The 13,731-nt window shown below is 36.3% G+C and overlaps 1 protein-coding gene across 1 annotated transcript in view; it reads left to right on the top strand.

The window, feature by feature from the left end:
- NSUN7 (NOP2/Sun RNA methyltransferase family member 7) overlaps positions 1-13,731 on the top strand; it is a 61,502-nt gene that overhangs the window by 25,783 nt on the left and 21,988 nt on the right. Inside the window, exons 4-8 of the mRNA XM_035005088.1 lie at positions 1,312-1,464; positions 1,806-1,989; positions 3,112-3,322; positions 8,700-8,843; positions 13,077-13,178. Of these exons, the coding sequence (XP_034860979.1) occupies positions 1,312-1,464; positions 1,806-1,989; positions 3,112-3,322; positions 8,700-8,843; positions 13,077-13,178 (794 nt within the window). The remainder of the gene's footprint in view (positions 1-1,311; positions 1,465-1,805; positions 1,990-3,111; positions 3,323-8,699; positions 8,844-13,076; positions 13,179-13,731) is intronic.

Genomic DNA, 13,731 nt, shown 5'->3' with positions numbered 1-13,731 from the left:
AAAAAGAAAAATTAAAAAGAAATAGAAAAAGAAAAAAAAGAAAATTAAAAAAATTAACTTCAAAAGGCTAAAGAATCATGGGAAAAAAAGCCATGAATTCTATGTGCTGTATTCCCCTAGTGCTGGCGTTCTGCTGTTCTCCTTGATCAGTAAACTTGGTCTTGGCTGGCCGTTCTTGCTGATCTTCTTGGGGAGGGGTCTGTTGCCGTGGTTCCCAGATGTCTTTGCCTGAGGCAGAATTGCCCCACCCTTGCCAGGGGCCAGGCTAAGTAATCTGCTCGGGTTTGCTCTCAGGAGCTTTTGTTCCCTGCAAGCTTTCCATACAGCTTTGCAGGATGAGAGTGAAATGGCGACCACCCAATCTCTGCCCTGGAAGAGCCAAGAACTTGGGGCCCCACTCCTCAGTGAGTCCCCAGAGAAAAGCAGTCCAGTCACTCCCGTCTCCCCGGTCTCCGGCCGTACTCCGTGCTCCCCCAGTCTTTGACCGAGTGTTTCTATCTCTGGCACACGGCCCCATGTGGGGTCTCCAAACCCTGCAGATCCCTGCGGTGTGCTCCCGTGCCGCTCCTCTGGGGGAGGAAGGGGAGTCTCCCCGGACCTGCCACTTGTTGGGTCCCTGCTGGAGGAGCAGTGGCCCGACTGTGCCACGGATCACGGTTTATAGCAACCCTGAGCTGAGAGCCCTTGCCTCGGCTCTGTCTCTGCAGCCGGCCTCCCCGCTCTGATCCCTGGGAGCTCTGCTGCACTCAGGCACCCCCGGTCTTTCTGTGACCCCGAGGGTCCTGAGACCACACTGTCCCAGTGAGGGTTCCACCCCCTGCTTAGCCACTGGAGCAATGTCCCTCAGTGGAGCTGACTTCTAAAAGTTCCGATTTTGTGCTCTGCTGCTCTATCACTTGCCGGTAGTGACTGATGGAGGCCCCCTCCCCCGCTGTCTATCCTCCCGAATATCACCTCGGATTCACTTCTCTGCACATCCTACCTTCCAGAAAGTGGTTGCTTTTCTGTTCAGACAGTTGCTGCTATTCTTTTCTTCAATCTCCTGTTGAGTTCATAGGTGTTCAGAATGGTTTGATACCTATCCAGCTGAATTCCTGGGACCAGATGAAATTTAGGTCTCCTACTCCTCTGCCATGTTGCTCCTCTACATTATTGGATTTCTATTTTCAAATATTTTATACTGTGAAAATCTGAAGCAAAATTATAGACGTTTGTTAGAATTCTAAATCTAATTTGTGAATTTTTCTAGTGGAAAATTGATAGTCTTGTCTTCAATGCAGTAGTCATCAAGAATGGATTTTCTATCTTTAGTTTTAAGACAAAATTGGCTGCAGCATTGGCAAGATGTCGAATCAAACATGATGCCCTTTCAATTTACCACATTCTTCCAGAAACAGTTAGGAACCAGGAACTAAGGGCCTCCACTTTGCCACTTTATGCTTGGATAAATACTTGTAAAATCAGGTAAGAGTTTTAATCAAATTCGTTATTCATATATCAATTTGCTAGCCTTTCAAAATAATGTGATAAGAAATATCTTTTTAATGGGTGGGTGGGGCACATCCATTGGGTGGGTGGGGAATCATAGTTTAGTTCAGGATCTTATCACCAAATTACCAAAGGTAATTACATAAATATGTTAACTTTTCTGTCTTTAATTATCTTTTAACTTGTTGGCTAAAATTGTAAGTTCCATTAGATGCAATATATGCAGTGATATTTATATTTATTTTAGGAAAAAGATGCTAGTGTTAAATGCATTTTCAATATATTTTTAATTACAACCTAATATTGCATGTTTACAGCTCTGAAGAAGTTTATTACAGTTTGAAGAAAAAAGGCTATAATAAAGTCACATCTGTATTGCATATTGATGATAAAGTCTATGCTGTGGACCAACATTGCTATGATGTTTTAATTTTTCCATCTCATCTCAAAAATGATCTTCTAAATATAGATCTTTTCAAAGAATATAAACTTATATTTCAGGTAAATATTTACTTTCATTGTGATTCTCAATAATCCTACTTAAAGAATCCACTTAAAAATAAAACCCAACAAACTGATTATATTTATATAGATTATCAAGGAGATTTATAAAACCTAATTTTCAACTATTTTATTAAATAAAATTAATACCCCTACAATCAGTGCTGCTATTTTCTTCAGCATCTTCGTCCCATGTGAAGTTGTAAAGAACATGTTCTCCTTCCTAGACTCTATAGATGGGGATACTTATACTGCTGGAAGTTGAAAGGCTGTATTTTTCTCTTCCAAGGGAGTTTTCAAAAAAAGTGCAATGGTACCTTTTCTACCTTCTATTTCTGGGGAAGATGCTAGTACTGTCCTGAATTTGAAAATGCAATATGTAATACTTTCCCATTACCTCCTTAATATGGTCTTACAGCCTTGATTTGTAAGAGGTGTATAATGGTTATCACTACAGGAAGAGAATGTGAGCTATAATGTGGTTTCAATAGAATGAAAAATAAACAGTCCAAAAAATTAGGTTATATTAATTTTTATGTCCTTAGATTCCAATTCTTGCCTCAGATTTACCTTGGTCTTCTAAGGTTTACTCCTTCATATTCTTGGGTAGACTCTCTTGGCCTTATCTTGTAGTGATACCCTATTGAGCCCTGAGATCAACTGCAGAAACCCATCTGTCTAGCCCCCTTTAATAAGCTTGTCAACCATCTTACTTTTAATATCTGTGAATTAGCAATGATTTAAATGAGAGTGTAATGAGGAAGAAAGAAGGGCAGTAGCTGATGAGTGAGTTTTTATAAAGGGGTAAGATGAGTGCTGTAGTAGGACATTACTAATCTATTAATCACATTTTGGGGATTTTGACATTGTCTTATCACTATATAAAAGTTAAATGATAAGATTCATAATTTAGGCTAAAGTTAAGGTCTTTGTTTTAAATCTGTTTCTATCAGTTATTTTTGTTAATTTTGTCTTCTAACATATATTAAGATGTTTTAAACTCAAATGGATTAGGTATCTCAGGAGTTCTACCAAGAACTTTTTTTTTACTTAACCAAAAAGAAATCAGTTCATGCTTCTAGTCAAACCATTTGAAATCCTAATCATATCATTATCTTCTAGGACAAATCTCGAAGTCTCGCTGTCCATTCTGTAAGGGCTTTATTAAATATGGACGATGATATCTTAATGGTCAATACAGGTTCATGGTACACAGTTGCCCATATGTCAATCTTAACAAATAATAATACCTCAAAAATATTTGTGTGTGGAGTAAAATCACAAGCTAAGGATCCTGATCTGAAGAACCTTTTTACAAAAATGGGATGTAAAAGTATGTATAAATATTTTTTGGTTTGGTGATTAATGTTCTACAAAATTTAGAAATGTCAAAAATGTCTGAATTTGTTATTTTTTATAATATAAAAACTATATACTCTAGTCTTAAAATCTTCACTAATTCATATTACACCAGGCTCTTCTCATTGTTTAACACTGATTAAATAACTAGTTTAAATTAATGAATATATTGGCACTTTGGTATATTGCTTGGCATTAGCTACTGTATAATTTGAAGTTCAAACAATAATTAGTTAAAGTAGGCAGTAGAAATTATCATCCTTTAATAAATAAGAACACAACTAAAGGAGTGCTTGACAATGTCAATATCTAGGACTAGAAACTACATCCCTTAGGCTTCTTATTTTCAAAATATTTTTCATTGGATCATGCTGTAACTAAAGATAACATTTTATTATAGGTTCAGTAAGGCTGAAAAACTAAGCAAAACTTTTGACAGGTTCACAGGGTTAGGGAGACAAAAAGTAGAATTCAAAGCTTGACCTGGAGAGGCAGACTGGTAAATACCTAGTATTTCACTTGGAGACAGAAGAAGTATATGCTGGATAGTTATCAGTTGTCTAACAAATTGAAGCCCAAATTCCAGTCATCTCATTCCCAATTGGATTAAGGTGATCTGGGATTATTAGTGCCAGATTTAGATGCCTATCAGAAGCAAAAGTAAATTTTCTCTGGAAGAAAATTACATATCCTAGGTCTCATATTATCTCCTAAATTTTTTCAAATACAATGTCTGGCACTCAATTAAAACAAAACAAAACAAAACAAGGCAAACAAGAAGAAAAGATAAGACTGATATAAAGAGAAAAACATTACAATAGGAGCAAACCTACAGATGGTCCAGATACTAGAGATATCAGATGTGGACTTTAAGATAACTATAATTAGTATGCTGAAGAAACTAAAGCCAAGTTGTAGAATTTCAGCAGAGAACTAGATACTATATATTTTTAAGTCAAAAGAAAATTCTAGAACTAAAAAATACAACATGTGAAATTAAGAAGTAAATATATAGATTTAACAGTAGGTTAGACAGAGCTAAGGAAAGAATAAGTGAACTGAAAAGCCACAAGAGAACATCCAGACTGAAACAAGGGGAGAGAGAAGGATTAATAATATGGAAAAGATCATAAAACACACATGAGACTCAGTGATCCAGTGATCTTCCATATGCTGTGATTGGGAATACAGAAAGAGAGGAGAAAAAGAATTGAGAAGAAACAATATTTGAAATTAAGGCTGGGAATTTTTCAAATAGATGAAATAAATTAAGCCACAGATTCAAGAAGCTCTATGAACTCCAGTAAGAATAGATATATAGAAAACATATTAGGTACATTGTGGCATAACTGCTGAAAACCAAAGACAAAGCAGCCTGGGTGATAATATATATTACCTTTAATGGAATAGCAATAAAACTAAAAACTAACTTTTCAACAGATATAACTGAAACCAGAAAACTAATATCTTCATAGTGCAGAAAGAAACTACCAAGTAGATTTCTAAACTCAGCAGAAATTTCCTTTGAAATAAAATAAAGATATTCTTAGACAAATGAAATCTGAGAGTTTGTCACCAGCAGACACAATGGAGGATATGCTAAAGGTTATTTTTGGAGTAGAAGGAATATTATCTCATACAGAAAGTTGTAGATGCTGGAATAAATGGAAAAGGTAAGTACATAGGTAAACTAAATAATTATCTAATGTCTTATGGGATTATAAACTAATGTGGGGTTAAAATATGTATGTTATATATAATTAAATTACAACAGTGGTACATAATTTAGAGAGAAGGAAATGGAATTAATGTGTTTTATCGTCTTTGCTTTGTCCAAGAAATGGTAAAAGTAGTAAATTATTAAGTAGAGGTGTGTGTTATATCTGGGGCAGTGAATAAACAAATAATAAAAGAATGTTTAACTAATAGCTAGGAGGGGTGGAAAATGGAATATGGAGTTGGAATACCATATTAACATAGAAAACGTAAGACAAATAGAAAGCAAATAGATTAAACTTTAAAGATATATATGTAAACACATTAAGTATGCATAACTAATACTTGAAATAAAAGACAAAGAATACCAATATTAGATTTTTAAGATCAACTATGTGCTGTTTAGAAGAGAGACCCCTTACATAGAAGGATATAAAAGAAACTTAGAAGCACAGAAAAAGATACACATCATATATACTAACAAAAGAGCTATTGACAAAGTAGATTTAAGTCAAGAAACATTACTAGAAATATAATATGTTCATCAGGAAAGTGAAACATTATGAAAGATGTACTTAATAACATAATCTCAAACATAACTAAACTATAGATTTCACATATGATTTTTGCAAGGTTGCTAGATACAAGGTCAGCATACAAATCCAATTTCTGCATACCATTATCAAAAGTTTGAAAATGAAGCAGATACCTTTTACAATAGTATCCAAAACCATAACACATAATACATCTAATAAGAAATGTGTAAGAGCTCCTCATAATACTATGGACCATTATTGAAAGACAGAAGACCTAAGTAAATCGAAGAATAGATCATGTTTATGAACTGACAAACTCAATGTCATTAAGATGACCTTTCTCTCCAAGTTGATCTGTTTGGATTCAGTTCAATCCACATGACACTACAGAGTACTGAGATGGTTTTTTTTTCAGTAAATGGTGCTAGAAAAAGTGAAACCCATCTGTACTTCACACCATCAACACAAATCTAGAATCTCCTAGAATTTATTAATGACTGGGATTTCTTTCTTTCTTTTTTTTTTTAATTTATTTGACAGAGAGCACGAGCACAAGCAGGGGGAGTGGCAAGCAGAGGGAGAAGCAGGCAGAAGCAGGCTCTCCGCTGAGCAGGGAGCCTGATGGGGGACTCAATCCCAGGACCCTGGGATCATGACCCGAACATAAGGCAGACACTCAACTGACTGAGCCACCCAGGCATCCCGTGACTGGGATTTCTTAAACTGGACACACAAAGCACTAACCATAAAAGAAAATATTGATAAATTGGACTATAGTAAATTTTTAAAAAGTTTAAAACTTCTGTACATTAAGAGAGTGCTAAGGCAAACTGCAGACAGGGAGCATATAAACTGATGAAGAGTTGTATCCACTGTGTAAAGAATTCTTACAAATTAACAATAAATAGACAGACAACCCAATTGGAAAATGTGCATGAGACGTGACCAGTCATTTCACAAAAGAGGATATCCAGATGCCAAAAAAAACTTAGGTAAAAGTAGTCAATCCCATTACTAATCAGGGAAATGTGATTAAAATCACCACACATCCACAGAATGATTAAAATTTAAAAGACTGGCAGGGGCGCCTGGATGGCTCAGTTGTTAAGCATCTGACGCTTGATCTCAGCGCAGGTCTTGATCTCAGGGTTGTGAGTTCAAGCCCCGTGTTGGGCTCCACGCTGGGCATGGAGCCTACTTAAAAAAAAAAAAAAAGACTGGCAGTACCAGTTACTGGCAAGGTAAAGAGCTTTGGGAATACTCAAACACAGCTGGTGGGACTGTAAACTTGTACAACCACTCTACAAAACTAGCATTAATCACTAAAAATTGAATATGTACATACCCTGTGACCCAGCATTTTACTTCCAATTACCCATCTGAATTTTTACCTACTTAACAAGAGAGAATAGGAACTAGTAGGTAACCATGCAGTAAAGGAAAGGAAGTTTCTCCTTTTAGAAGTCTTCCAACTAATAAATGAAAAAGGGATGACAGAATTAAAATGTGACTATTTTGCAACCCCTTTGCTGGTGACAGAAAGGCAACTTAATGGATGAATATGACGTGACTTGTGAAGTAGTTTTACTCCCCTCTCTATCCTCTCCACGCCAAAAAAAAGAAAGAAAGAAAGAAAAAAAAAAAAAGAGCCTGAATCTAATTAAGCTTCCTAAGATCCAACTACTAAGTTATAGGAAGCACAGAAGACAAGAACATGTTAAAGTACACTCTAGGGAAGCAATCAGTGAAATCCAGACTGTGGAAACCTCTTAGTAGTACAAATAACCATGTTTCATTAGGAAATAAATTGTAAGAAAAAATGGAAAGGGAACCTATCAAAAAGAAATTTAAAATAAGGCTTATCAACTAATTACAATGTATGTATCTTATATAAAATCCAGACTCAAACAAACTGTAAAAAATCTTTGACATGTGTGAGACTACTGGGAAATTTAAGCCATGATTGGATGCCATTATTTTTTTTTATTCAATGATAATAAGGACTTATTATTTTTTAATTTGTGTGGTTATATTTTTAAAGGAGTTCTTATCTTTAGAGATATATGGTGAAATATTTATAGATTCAAAGTAATATGGGTGGGGTGGAAATGGGTACAGATATAGATGAAACAGAAGTGGGCAGGAATGGTTCACTGTTGAATCTCCATGATGGGTACTTGAGAATTTCTTATATTTTTACATCTGTTTTTGTATATGTTTGAATTTTTCTGATAGAAAGTTAAAAATAGAGGGGAAAAGAGGAAAAGGCCCACTGATTAAAAACAACAACAACAACAACAATTTCAAAACAGACAGAATAGGAAGACGAACAAGGTGATCAGACAAGAGAAAGGGGGTGGGTGAGCAGTTTCAGGGGTGACTCCTCAACAGGTGAAGGGAATGGGAGCCATTGCAGAAGTGGAGGGGTGGCCTGAAGATAGGGGCACAGATCATTATACTCTGAGGGAGGGCAGACTTTCTTAAACTAAATCACAAGCTCCTTAAGGGACTTTAGACAGCCTCATAAATGCTTTTGAACACCCATTTTTCTCTGGAGAAGATAAAATAGAAACGGGGATAACAAATGGCAAAGGGAAATAACCCATACTGAGCATTTACTATGTACTAGGCACCATACTAAACTGCTTTATCTCAGTCTTCACCACAATTAGATGAAGTAGGCATTATTATCCCATTTTATGAGTAAGGAAATGGAGGCTCAGAGAGATTAAGTCACACAGCTAGTAAACAGTGCAATTGGGAGCACACGTGGGTATTTCTGCCTCCAAAGACCATTTCCCTCCACTACATCACACCGTTCTGAAGGAACCTGATGTTCACAATGAAAAATTAAATTATATTTTGTGTAGAAGGTATTTAAATTTCAAAATTGTTCTCTCAAGTGAAGGAGAAAGAGAATTCATGTATTAACTTTGAGAAGTTATCAGAGAAAAATAGCTCTCTTTTCTGACTATGTTGAGATGACTTTTTGTGATGTTGAGGATTTAAAAATGAACAATGATAAATCGATCTAATTACATACTATATTAAGATTTTTAATTAATATTTTTGCATTAATTTTTCTGTTTTTTCTCCAAGATATTCAAATACTTCATGAGACATTTCTTAACATTGAACCAAAGGATCATAGATTACAGAATGTTAAAGTGATTCTGCTGCTACCTCGTTGTTCAGGACTGGGTGTTAGTAATCCAGTAGAATTTATACTAAATGAGCATGAAGGTACTTTAAAATTTTTTAATTTATAAATTATTGAAACCTGTTGATAATCTCAAAAATAAAATTATTTAAAATCATTAAAATGACATATCAAATATATCTGATTAATGAATAGCTACCAAGTATAGAGCACTTACAATATATAAAGTACTTTACAGGTCATCTGAGTGGCTCCGTTGGTTAAGTGGCTGATTCTTGATTTTGGCTCAGGTCATGATCTCAGGGTCCTGAGATTGAGCCCCACGTTGGGCTCTGTGCTAGTCTGCTTCTCTCCCTGTCTCTCTCCCTCTGCTCCTCCCCGTGCTTGCACAACTCTCTCTCTCTCAAATAAATAAAGTAAAATCTTAAAAAAAAAAAAAGTACTTTACATTCATTGTCTCATTTAATCCTTACAGCAATCCTTTGTGATATGCACAAGGGGAATATTAAAGATATTTAATAATTGGAATGATGTAGGCCATCAGAACAGATGTTGGCCATTGTGCTAGTCTGGTATATACCAGAACTCAAGATATAGGCATTAAAATTTATCAGCATTTTATAGATGAAAAAACTGAGACTCAGATTAATTCATTTCTGTAAGGTCACACAGGTTCTAGTTAGTAACAGAGCTAGAATTCAAATTTAGATCAGCTAGACTCTAAGACTGTGTTCTAAAATGGTCCTAACTAAATCATCACATTATTTCAAACTCAAGACTTCTTTAATCCCCAGTATGTATGTTTTTTGATATGAATACCTCAGATTAAATATTAATTCTAGGAATATTTTATTTGCTTCTTTAATAAATCATAAAATATTATTTAATATTACCATTTATTGAGCACTTGTATATAAGGCAGTGAGCTAAGCACTTTGCTTCGATTATTTTATCAAGTCCTCACAAGAACTCAGTGGATCAGGTACAGTAGTCTCCCGTTATCTATGAAAATTCGTTCCAAGACCCCCAGTGGATACCTGAAACCATGGGTAATACTGAACCCTACATATACTATGTTTTTCCCATACCTATGCACCTATGATAAAGTTCAATTTATAAATCTGGCACAGTAAGAGATTAATAACTAATAAAATGGAGCAATTATAACAATATTCTGAAATAAAGGTTATGTGAATGTGGTTTCTCTTTGAAAATATCTTATTGTACTGTACTCACCCTTCTCGTGATGATGTGAGATGACAAAATGTCTGTGTGATGAGATGGAGCGAGGTGAGTGATGTAAGTACTGTGACGTAGCGTTAGGTTACTATTGACCTTGTGCCGATTGGTCAGAAAAAGGATCATCTGCTTCCGGGACCGAGGTTGACTTTCAGTAACTGAAACTGCAGAAAGCAAAACCACAGATGATGAACTCTTATTTTCTACATTTTATGAGTACAGAATCTGAGGCTCAGAGAGGTTGATGCTCCCCAGAGCCATTTGACTAGTGTCAGGGCCCAGATTCAAACACAACAGCTCTGACTCTGAGGTTGACACTGTGAGCCACTTTTTAAATCAGAATGTATTGCTGTGCATTAACTGAAATGGTTCCTTACTCTAATCTGTTCATATTGAAAGCCCTAGTTAGATAAGATTAACTGGAATATTAGATAAAGAAGACATTTCAGCAACATTCAACATATAGTGAGTACCTATTTTCTGTTTCTAGCAAGGAGCAAATCAAAGATGAGAAAAAGAAATGCAGGAAAAGAAGCTAATATTCATTGCACACAACTATGTGCCAGTCAATATTCTAGGTGGTACGCATGCACTATCACTTAATATTTACCATCACTTTTTGAGGATAGTGTTCTTTTATTACTGTATTTCACAGAGGGGGAAAAAACAAGACTCAGAACTATCTCACAAGTTGCCTAAGGTCATGTAGCTAGTAAATAGAAGTTGGGATTCAAATTCAGATGAGTTAGCACATTCCACAATACTACACAATGTGTAACTAGGCTTACACTGTTCCACATGGAATTTTGAGTTGCTATAGAAAATTTCTTCCCAGTGACAGTAAAACAGAAGAAAAACCAACTCAGATGGGAGAATGGCGAGCTGAGAAACTTCCTACATTAACTGAGAAATAAATAAGAATTAGTAGACACTGGGAAAAGAGGGGAAGAAATAGCAGCAGCTATAATAAACATTGCAGTCAAGAGATTTAGAGCTTCCAGCTGAGAGACTCTGGCCTTATTCTGGGCCATCTTGAAGTGGGAATGCAGAGAAAAACCAACCATAGGTAAAAATAAACTAGAGGCTGGGGGTGAGGGGGCCTGGGAAAGCCCAAAGGGAACAAGTGATGAAAAGGGAGAAAGTAAAATATTTCCTAGGTATTAGCAACATTCTGAAAACTTTGCTCAAGAGGCATCAGGATAAGCCAAGAAGCGGTCTTTGGCAAACCTGGAAAAAAAGGAGGGTTTCCTCTGAGGAGGTAACAGCCAGAGCAAATAAGGAGCTGCTGACCTAGTGCCTATGGTAGAAATATTAGTAATAAACTTAGTAAGGATGAACCCAAAGGACTTAGATATTAGGTGGAAGGGAGAAATCATGAATTTGAAAAACATTTTAACATTGAAAAATATTAGAACCATTGAGGAATATATGAAATTGTTCTTTGCTAATAACTTGGAATTATTTTAAAATGGGGTGAAAGAGGCAAATTGACATGGTTTTAAATAATAATATGTAAATGGTCCTTTAAAAAGTGGTGAATAGAGATAGAAAAATGTGAAGTGTAAAACTAGTGGGAAGAAATGGAGTTTAATTAACCTTTAGTGATATTACTGGAATGGAGAACAGCCAATATAAGGCATAAATAATTGGCTCTCATACTCCAGGGAGTTAGTGAGAGGTAGAATAAACAGAAGTTAGGAGTTTGGACTCTCTGGTCAGATTTCTCAGCTAGAATCGTGGTTCTACATCTAGTAGCTATGTGACTTAGATAACTGGATTAATGTATGTTTGAACAGTTTTCTTTTTTTTTTTTTTAAGATTTTATTTATTTATTTGACAGATAGAGACACAGTGAGAGAGGGAACACAAGAAGGGGGAGTGGGAGAGGGAGAAGCAGGCTTCCTGTGGAGCAGGGAGCCCAATGCAGGGCTCGATCCCAGGACCCTGGGACCATGACCTGAGCCGAAGGCAGACACTTAACAACTGAGCCACCCGTGTGCCCCTGAACAATTTTCTTAATGTTAAAAGGGATAATAAAGGGGGTCATAGGGGCGCCTGGGTGGCTCAGTCCGTTAAGCGGCTGCCTTTGGCTCAGGTCATGATATCAGGGTCCTGGAATCAAGCCCTGGGTAGAGCTCCCTGCTCAGCCGGGAGTCTGCTTCTCCCTCTCCCTCTGGCCCTCTCCCCCCACCACCCCTGCCTGTGCTCATGCCCACTCTCTCTCTCTCAAAGAAATAAGTAAAAAATATTTTTTGAAAGGGGGGGTTGATAAATAAAATAATGTATATAAAGTAGTATTCAATATATTCTTTTATTTTATTTTTATTTTATTTTTTTTTAAGATTTTATTTATTTGTGAGAGAGAGAATGAGAGACAGAGAACATGAGAGGGAGGAGGGTCAGAGGGAGAAGCAGACTCCCTGCTGAGCAGGGAGCCCGATGTGGGACTCGATCCCGGGACTCCAGGATCATGACCTGAGCTGAAGGCAGTCGCTTAACCAACTGAGCCACCCAGGCGCCCTTCAATATATTCTTAATCTCAAGAAAATTAGTTTAAGTTACTTTAAGAGTTTCTTGATTTGTTTCTTAATCTATGAAGACATACATTTACTTAATTTTTTTCTTCCAAAATTTCTTTTGGTAAGTTAATGTTTTTAACTGTCCTTTTGTATTCTTTCCTACTCATATCTGACTCTAGCTCATCAGCTTCTGCCTTGGAAATAAATCTCTTCTTTCTTTTCCTCTATTAGTCTCCAGACTTAGAGCATTCTCTCCTCTGTACCTAAATGACTTAGTTGGCTGGTAGGATGACTATCTCATAAGAACTTGGAGAAGAAGAAAAAAAAAAAGAACTTGGAGAAGAAAGAAAAACAATATTAAAACTAAACAATATTACCTTTATTTAGTTTTTTAATTTTTACTCAGCGTTTTATAGTATTTATGTAATTTCAATAAATATTTTTCCACGAAAACTCTCATTAATAGGAAAAATGATTAAAAAATTAAACTATGTGATTACAGCAATATATGAAAAGCACCCAATAGTGATATATTTTAAAGGATTTATTTGCTTTTAGATACAGGTTTACTTAAAGATTTCTCTCAAGGAGGCATATCAGAAGATAAACTTCACATTCTTGCTCAACAGCAGTATGAACAGCTAACACATGCAATGAAATGTAAGTTTATTATCAGTGCAATCTTAAAATATGTTGTAAATCTTAGAAACATTAATACTTCATTTATCTATTACAATCAGGCAATGAGATGTGAACCATAAGTGAATTTTCCAAAATTAGTGCCTTCCAATATCAAAATATTTCTTTTTTTTTTTTAAGATTTTTTTTTTCTTTTTTCTTTATTTATTTGAGAGAGAGAATGAGATAGAGCATGAGAGGGGGGAGGGTCAGAGGGAGAAGCAGACTCCCTGCCGAGCAGAGAGCCCGATACGGGACTCGATCCCGGGACTCCAGGATCATGACCCGAGCCGAAGGCAGTCGCTTAACCAACTGAGCCACCCAGGCGTCCCTCAAAATATTTCTTTTTACCAATTCAGCCTGTCTTTTAAAAATAGATGCCCTGGGCGTCTGGGTGGCTCAGTTGGTTAAGCGACTGCCTTCGGCTCGGGTCATGATCCTGGAGTCCCAGGATCGAGTCCCGCATCGGGCTCCCTGCTCAGCGGGGGGTCTGCTTCTCCCTCTGACCCTCTTCCCTCTTGTGCTGTCTCTCATT

The sequence above is a fragment of the Mirounga leonina genome, unplaced genomic scaffold, assembly GCF_011800145.1.
Source record: "Mirounga leonina isolate KUSES-001 unplaced genomic scaffold, KU_Mleo_1.0 Mir_129, whole genome shotgun sequence".
In the NCBI taxonomy this organism is placed as follows: Eukaryota; Metazoa; Chordata; class Mammalia; order Carnivora; family Phocidae; genus Mirounga; species Mirounga leonina.
The sequence above is the reverse complement of the archived record's forward strand: the minus strand, read 5'-3'. Positions and strand labels throughout refer to the sequence as shown.